Below are 9,085 nucleotides of genomic sequence, written 5' to 3'. Positions count from 1 at the left end.
GAGGGGGAACTTGCACAATCGGTGGATGACTAAATACTTTTTTGCCCCACTGTAAATCACATTTCTTCCCCATTCTGATGCTCAGTTTGAACTTCAGCAGGTCATCTTGACCATGTCCACATTTTTAAATACATTAAGTTCCTGCCATGTGATTGGCATACTAGATAGCATAATTGGGCAGCTGAATAGGTGTACCAAACAAAGTAGCTAGTGAGTGTAAAAAAAGTTACCTGAAGAAGGTTTCGGGTCAGATATCTGCCTGGCTAGACCAGAAGCCCAGAAATACTATTTAAGGCTCTATCATCAGATGATAGCCAATCAGTTCCCAGACTGGGCCGAACAAAATACCAGAAGAATAGCCAAAAAGCAAATTTATGGATTTCTATTTATTTTCTATCCACTATTTCTCACTAAAAAGTCAATCAAATGGAGGAAAAATATCATCCCACATTACCCTTAAAAGTTGAAAATACATTTTAATTCAGTGAAATACAGTTAGCTAGCTTGTAATTCTGAGCTGTTTCATTCATATCCTAAACGGACATCTTCAAAGTGCTGACAACAGTTGAAGCTAACAATAACACACAGAAAAAGATGCATATTATCAAAGAAAAGATGTAGAGATGAATTATTTTTTATTTTTCCACTATTTATACTCATCACTACAAAATCATCACTTTTATTGATTTGTTCTGGCTTTCATCATCTTAGATTTTGGCTAAACATGAACTGGCAATGGCATCAATGGATAACTCCATACAGTATATTACACTATGTTAAGAACCTGACTGAAATTGGAAGGTGGTCTCTAAGTAGCTGCCTGAAATACGCAAGTATACCTGTTTCACTCATTTAAAAATGTATCATCTCCTTGAATTCTCATCACCTTACATGGCGAATCAAACAGTTAAAAAAGTTATGGCCCCCTTCCCTCCCAGTGCATAATTATTTTGTCAGAAATAATTATATAAGACAAAACATGTTTTTTCCTTGTGCTTTTTTGTGTTTCTTGAAAAATATGACTATTGACAAGTTAATTTGTTGAAAAAAAAGGCTTAATTTACATTCCTGCAAAATCTCACAAACACTCCAAAGACTCCGTAGCAAAGAGTAGAAACCCAGCAGACAAGTGTTGAGCAGCCAGATAAGTTGTTATTAGATACAGGCTAATGAACATACTAAAGTAAACCAATAGGCACATCTTCAGTTGGACTTAATTGACAGGCCTCCCAAGCATAATTAGGATCTCGGCTTCTAATCCAAATATTAGTTTTAGTAGGTCACCATTTTGACCTCTAAAGGTCGTCAGCACAAGCACAAAACACGTACACTGAAAAAATGCTCACATTTTTGTTCAAACACATTGCAGGCTGCCCCTTGGTTTGCGTGTGCTTGTATACTTTGGAGACTTCGCTCACATGTGCCAGAGAGCAACCACAGGAGGTTGGGAGGTCTTCAGTTAACAAACAGCTCACATTTAGAAAGACATTACATTCCCCAAAGCGTTGTTTCAGAGCAGATGTGGAAAATAATGGTAATTTCTGAGCTTGAGCTTAAAATGCAAATGTTCCACAACAAACCACATTCCTGGAGCCGATGGCATGACTAAGCAGGAATTGCCTTCAGTCAAAAAAAAAAACAAAAAAACACAACCACCACTCAATATCAAGTCACGTTTTTAAAGAAGCAGCACGTGCGCCTTTAAAAACTACTTCAGCAGCAGTGAGAAGTGAATGTAGAGCACAGGAACAGTTTCATGTAAAGTGAAGGAGGAAAATTCGGAGTAATGCGGTGTGGCGCTCATTACCTCGCTCGCACTGAGCTCCGGTGAAGCCGTACGTGCATACACATCTGTTGGGAGCCACGCACCTTCCTCCATTGAGACAGCCATTTTCACATACCGCTGGAGAAGAGAGAGAAATCGACAATGTCACAACAGGAGGACACCGCTGTGTAGATGGGGCCAGGATTTTGTTTTTGTAGGGTGTCACCAAATATAACTGATGCAAAGTGAAGGAATTCAGTAACATAATGATGTCACTAGTTGTGGTTAGGTGGAGCAAGAAATGAGCATCAAAAGTTTAGGCACATACTCTTAGCTTTAAAACCATGGGAAAAAGACACCCAACCTACACACAGTGATCCTTTTCTATAGTGAAATTTAGTAAGCACAGTCATGTGAAAAAGAATATTTTCACAGGACTCATAACTCACGATTTAATACCAAATAAGCTGTATGATATTATTAGTTTCTCACATTGTTGTGTAGAATTTCTGACCCACTCTTCTTTACAGTGTTTGCTTCAGTTCATTGAGGTTTCCAGGCATCTGATTATACTTTGCTCTCTTAAGGTCCTGCAGCAATATTTTAAGGAGGCTGATATCTAGACCAGCGGTCCCCAACCCCCCGGGCCACTGACCGGTACCAGTCCATGAGTCGTTTGGTACCGAGCCATGAGAGTTGAGGCTCGGCTGTGAAATTCATGGTTTTTCAGGGTTTTTATCGCTTTAAAATAGTTACTTTTTTATCGTTTTTATCGTTAACTCGGTTTCCCTGGGTCTTTTCCCATGTGTTATGAATAAATCTTCTTTTTTTGGTACCGGTACTGGTTTATTTTGTTGTATTTATCTGCGAAATCTTCAAGGCCAGTCCGTGAAAATATTGCCGGACATAAACCGGTCCGTGGCGCAAAAAAGGTTGGGGACCGCTGGTCTAGACTCTAACTGGGTCACTGCAGCACCTCAAGTGTTTTCTTTTTAAGCCATTTTATTGCAGATTCAATGCTGTATACTGTCAGAATAATGATGCTTTAGCTGTCAGAGAGATGGCCTCTCATTTGACTCTAGAATACTTTGATATTCAGAGTTCATGGTCAGCTTAATGGCTGCAAGGCACCCAGGTCACAACACAAGCCCAAATCATCACCTCTCCTCTACCATGCTTCACAGTTGGTGTTAAGTGTTTGGTTTTCACCAAATGTGGCGCTGTAAATTACGGCCAAACCTCTCCATTCTGGTCGCACTTGCACAAAAAACATTATTCCAGAATTCCTTTGATTTGTTAAGATGCAAATTTTCAACCTTAATCTGTGCTGTTCTCTGACCTTGTGATTAGCTTGTCTGTCCAGTCTTGGGACGATTGTGGCGCTGTGTTAACACACATCTCAATGCTCAGAACAGAAATCTGCCAAAACCTCTGCTTCCACAGTGCTCACACTTGCTGATGATCAGTTAATCAGGTTCATTTGATTAGCAGCACCTGAGTGCTACTTATTCTCTGATTTCCCTTGAAAGCAGTAAGGCTTTTTCACATGACTATACACAGTGTTTTAATTAGACAATAAATTCTGTTCTTGCATTCATTAGCTCTTTTTTCCACCCAAATAAGAGTTGCCAGACTTGCTTCTAGAGGGCCTCAATGTTATTTATGCTAAGTTTTACTAAATAGCACTATTGCAAGCTTGAGGGTAAAACAGAAACTCTAAGAAATAGAATTAAAAAGGAGGCGGATAATGATGAAGTTATTCAGAGTAATGTGTTTTATTATGAGCCTTACGTTGTCCACAGTGGTTTCCCACATAGCCCTTCTGACACAAGCACTGGTCCTCTGCACATGATCCCCCATTCATACACCGAATGTTACAGTGCTGGACTGTGGGAAGAACAAGACAAAGATACACACACATGAACACAGACCAGCGTTAGGGTTCAGTTCAGTGTATCCAAACACATGCTGCAGATTATATTTACGACATCAACAAAACTGACACTGAACCATGTTTCTTAAACGTTATGCTTCTAGATATTTCCTAAAAAAATTTATGGTGTGTAAACAGATGAGCACACCAGGTTGAAGTGCGGTGAGCTGCAAGGGAGCGACATAGAGAAGATGTTGATGGTGGACATCTTCCAAAGCATACACACTCCCAGTCGACACTTACACATACCCGTTCACAAAACCCACAGGACCGGCCGCTAGTATCAAGGATGTGATTGCAACATATATCAGTTGCTTCAGTCTTAGGCAGTTAAAAGGGATGCGTTCAGGTTCTTTGCCCTGCTATCTCATATGCTAGTACACATGAGTAATGGGCTGGTGCCCATTACTCATGATAAGGAGAGAAAAACAACTGTGACTTTTTTAAGTGCCAAAAAATCAATTCGATTGCAATTTCTGTAATAAAAGAAGATTTATATAAAATGGCATATTTTCTGTCATCCATTACTCCTATTTGCATAAATCATAATTATCTTTGTCTATTGCCCCCCCATTCCAGCCACCCACATTATATATTACAGAACTAATAACACTTCAATGGAGCTGATTCAGAAGAAAGTATATGAAAATGGAGGTGAATGAATGACCTGACTTGGATCCACAGGATGGTGCGATCTGACCATTGGGGCAGGTGCACATATTGGGTCTGGAGCAGAAACCATCTCCACATGAACTCCGGCAGATGGCTGCAAATGAGAAAATGATACTCGGTCAAAGAAAATACAAGGCCAAATAACAAAGCAACGCTCACGTCACGGCGCCAGGACTTGACTTTATTTTGCGTTCGAGAAATTCTGATGTTGTGGGTCTGCTGCTTGTCAGCCTGTCCGCTGCCGGTTTTGAATTTCAGGTTAGAATTTCAGTTGTTGCAGCTAAAGCGCTGATCTTAACCTCATGCTAAACTCTCTTCTGTAATATTTCAAACACAGACCACAGTCCAAAGAAGGCCAAATCTTTCTTTTTGCCCTGATCGTGCTTTACTTGTAGAAGCTGACTTGGCAACGTTGCTGAGCTATTTTCTTCTGTGAGTTTTGTTACCATAAATGTTATGCGTTTTCAGTTGGTGTCGTCTGTGTTGCTCTGTTGTTCTCTTTCCCACAGACTTTTGTTGGCATGGTCCACTTCCCCCCCAGCTCCCATCAGGTAGAGTCCAGCCAATGAACCCTACTCCATGAACCCCGCTGCTAAACAATGTCATTAGAGCTGCGACCGGCATCCAGCCAGCGCTGCAATCACACAGCTTCTCAGACTCTCTTGTCTACTAAGTGAGTGAAGGCAGGTGAAGTTTGACAGAGCAAAATGTGGATTCAATACAATTAATGACAAAATATACCTGAAAAAGTAACCACAGCCAGAGAAATAGACCAAATAAATTTTGGATAAAATAAATAAAAACTGAAATTTATGGCAAAAATTGATTTAAAATTGACAATGAGAAGTGCAAGTAGACTAATAGAGGTGATACTCACGAACAATGCACTGATTTCCTCCAGTCAGAGTCTTCCAACCTGGGCAGCAGTAGGCGTTGTTTCTTGAGCCGCACACATTTGGGCTGCAGACGATCAAAAAGTGATGATCCATGTCAAAAAAACTCAAGTATTTTCAAGACAAGTCCTTTAATTAAGATATATATCGAAGATCTGTCCAAGTGGGCTTGAAATTTGGCACACCAAACACTAATTACTCTATATTACTTACTTGTCTACATATTATTGAAACTGAGGGTCTGTTTCTTGAAGCTTTTAAAACAGGTGGCAGGAATAATGGTACACTGCTCATGGACACTTTAGTAGAATGGTAGTTGGGATCTGTCTGTGTTGTCCAAGCACAGCATCCATATTTTGTTAAATACACAAACACTGAGACCCTCCCAAAAATACTAACAATCAGGCATAGTGATAGATCAGGTGAGCCACAAAGTAAAGATAACCTGTAATCCCTGCTGATCACCTGATGAGCTGATCTGAAACCAAGTCCACTGCACCTGTACACAAGGCTCAACATACTTTGTAGAACTTCACTTGGTAAAAACCACACAGAGTGAACTATTTATGCTTCTTTAGCCCAGAAACAGTAGCTGCACATCTGCAAGCTGCAAGCTGCTTTGCAACCCACCTTCATCTCGACTTCTCATTGTCACCCCGTTTCTCACTTAATACCAAATTTTTTGTCACCATGTGCCAGTAATAAGCCATGTATTACTGTAGAAGTAAATGACAATCTTAATCACGATCTTTTGTATGTACAAAGGAACTGCCTGAATCATATCCTAACAGTCCTCAAAAAAAACAAAACACAAGCTGTCCATTGCTTTTACTTAGAAAGTTCTTGTGTGTGCCTGTGGTTCCCAAGCTTTTTTCACATGGATCTGATGTTCCCTTGCACAAATGACAGGACTAATTCTTTCATTTCTTAACTTTTTAAGTATCGAATAAAGCTGTCTGGTGTTCGTGTGTAAAACAATGTAGGGAACCACTGGAATATGCTATGATGTGAGCACAGCCACTATAAGAAATTTACTGCACCTGTACACAAAAATGTTTTATCTGACATGAAAGTGAACACCTAGTCCGTCCTCCCACCTACAGATGTTGAGCAGGTTGACATATGTGAACTTATAATCACTTTGCATACATTGACCAAGGGGTCAGTATATACATAATGTACACTGTAACTCAAACCAGACAAATGAAGCCATTTGGATGTTGGAAACAGTGGTAAGTCTGCATGACACAGTATGCAGCCTGTATGCACTTCCTGCACTGAACCCAGATGTTCAGATAGATTAACTTAAAGCATGTCAAATAAAAATGCCTGTGGAGAATGCTCATTGAGTTGTGTGACCTTCATCAGCTGTTTGCTGTCATCACTGAACACAAACGTTCTTTCTTTTCTGCATTGGTTTCCTCCTGTCTGTCTTTCCTTTCTGTCGCTCTCTCTTTCTCACACACACACACACACACACACACACAACCTCTCCAGCAGTGACCCACTGTGTACAGCTGCAGATGTGATTTATCCACAACTGGGGTGTGGTGTTTTTGGCTAGAAAGAGGATTAGGCTGTTACTCTCTTTCTTTCTCTCTCCCCCTCTCTCTCTCTCTCTGCCACAGCCACACGACCAATGGCCTCCTTTGTTTGGATGTAATTTATTATTGCAGTCAGCAGGAATGTGATATTCTTGCCAGTATTTAATTACTAAACCTTTTCTCCAAACTTCCCATCACAGACAATGTCACTCATGGGTCCCAGTCTGCCTTTTTAAAAATACACAAAATCACACACACACACACACACACACACACCAATTAACATATGAGGACAGACACCTGCTCCAAGTTTAAAAGAAAAGAAAAGAAAAGATTTCCAAAACTGACTTTGCCGGATTATTAGAACCACATTACCCTCTGAGGACGTCCGTCCCTCCCCTCCTCTTGGCCCTACTGGCTCTGGTGTCGGTCTGCTTCGTCGCCAACTCAGTGATTTCGGTATCTGCCACCTCTGCTGCGTCTTTAGCCTCGGCACAGAGCGACAGTAAAGCCACAGTCACGGCCAACTGCAGCAGCCGTCCTCCACGCTTAATTTCTGTCATTTCCACTCTCAAGTGTACGACTTCAGTGAAGAAAAATCACCTTATGTAGTTTCCCAGCCCCGTCGACCTCTCCTGTCTGGAGTCAAAGCTGCACAACAATAAATGCAGGAGGGGAAAAACATTTTGAAAGGAGACAGTGGAGACTGCAAGAAATCGTGGGCAAAAAAACCAAATAAAAAACACTCTGCTGTTGTCACTGGGTTGGTGGTGATAGGTTTGCAAAAGCATGCAAAAAAAATAAAAAATTATCACCAGCCAATTCCTTACCTTGTCTCCCGAATAGGAGATTCGCTTGGGACTCGACAGAGGACTGTCTGCACTTTGACTTGCAGGTAAAAACAAAACAAAACAAAAACAATCAAAAAAAACAAAAAAACGTGTAGGAGCAAACTGTGGAAAAGAAAAAAAAAGCCACTGAAAACCGTCGCTTAGGCTCCTAGGCTATAAATAGATGCAACTTTTGAAGTCTGCCCGAGCGCATCCAATTGTGCGTGAATTGTGCACAGATAAGTTAGCTGATGCATTCCAGAGGATGAGAATGGTAAAACTCACTGCGTCTCTCCTTTCCAGCTGAGGTCTTTCCTCATCCCTGCTCAGCTCAACTTTCCCCAAACTCCCCCCTTCCGTGCCCTGCTCTCGCGATACAATAAAAATCTTGAGTTTAAAAATGCACTTTAAGCCGCGGACCTTCAGCATGCAGCGACACTATAACGACAGAGTCAGCCCAGAAAAAACCGGGAGGATGAAGACGTTTATATGTTTGTTTAAAGTCTGAATAATATGTCTTTTTTTTCATCTTTGAAACCAGTACACCTGCTCCTCCTTTGTTTAAACGTGGTGACACAGAACAGTTCCAAACGATAATCAGACGAACCATTCTCTCCAGTAGTTATAAATATTAAAGAAATGTAATTTCTTTCGCTCATCCCCTCAAAAAATAAAAAAGTCAATGTTATTCCTCTTGATATATGTCCGGTGGATATTTACACTGTCCATATTTGAGGAATTTTGTCCAGTCCAGTGATAGTTTTCACACGCATTGCTTCATGTCTGCAGCCACACCCAGCAAATATAGAGTCAAACTTGCTCCTCGCTCCAGTCTGCTATCCCTCTAAAACCAAGAAGAACAAAAAAGGTTTTTGACACAGTATAGGCTATGTGTTCCATTGCATTGGCTTTCATCGCTGTCTTTTTTTCCTTCTATTATGCGCATTCTCCTTTCACACGAGTCTGAGCACAGCCCAGTCTTACACATTAGTTTTGCATTTTAGATTTTATAGCTTGAACGAAGCCTCATGAAATCACCACAGAAAGTTGCCATTGCCAGGTTGAGACAACACACTAAATTCTCCGTGTTTTATGTAACCCTTTGTCCATTTTTCACCTCCCTCTGTAAAGACGTTGATGACAACTTGCTTCAGCTGCTCCAACAGGTGTCCCACCTTATGTGGAGTTGATCTGCATTACAGTTTATATCAGCTTCCACAGCTATTCTTTTCTTTGACACTCAGGTTGAAGCACGCATCTCCATTAGGCCTGCTGACATCTCCAGTTGGATGTCTGGCCACCAACTCAAACTTAGTCTCAACAATGCTGTGCTGCTTTTTCTTTACTCTGGAAAGTCCTGCCCTCTGCAAGGCCTCTTCATCGCTGCGTACAAGACCACGTTTGCTCCAGAGCGGACTGCCAAGAATCTGCGTCTGCCTCAAGACGAC

The 9,085-nt window shown here is 41.1% G+C and overlaps 1 protein-coding gene across 1 annotated transcript in view; it reads right to left on the bottom strand.

Moving 5' to 3' along the window:
- fbn1 (fibrillin 1) overlaps positions 1-7,975 on the bottom strand; it is a 63,857-nt gene extending 55,882 nt beyond the window's left edge. The window contains exons 1-6 of the mRNA XM_005746852.1: positions 7,638-7,975; positions 7,183-7,458; positions 5,248-5,330; positions 4,366-4,464; positions 3,557-3,652; positions 1,808-1,903 (exon numbers count right to left, since the gene is read on the bottom strand). Of these exons, the coding sequence (XP_005746909.1) occupies positions 1,808-1,903; positions 3,557-3,652; positions 4,366-4,464; positions 5,248-5,330; positions 7,183-7,370 (562 nt within the window). The 5' untranslated portion in view covers positions 7,371-7,458; positions 7,638-7,975. The remainder of the gene's footprint in view (positions 1-1,807; positions 1,904-3,556; positions 3,653-4,365; positions 4,465-5,247; positions 5,331-7,182; positions 7,459-7,637) is intronic.
- Positions 7,976-9,085: the final 1,110 nt, after the last annotated feature.

The sequence above is a fragment of the Pundamilia nyererei genome, unplaced genomic scaffold (genome assembly GCF_000239375.1).
Source record: "Pundamilia nyererei isolate P.nyererei 1_Seehausen unplaced genomic scaffold, PunNye1.0 scaffold00184, whole genome shotgun sequence".
NCBI lineage: Eukaryota > Metazoa > Chordata > Actinopteri > Cichliformes > Cichlidae > Pundamilia > Pundamilia nyererei.
This window is presented reverse-complemented; position numbering and strand designations above follow the sequence as displayed.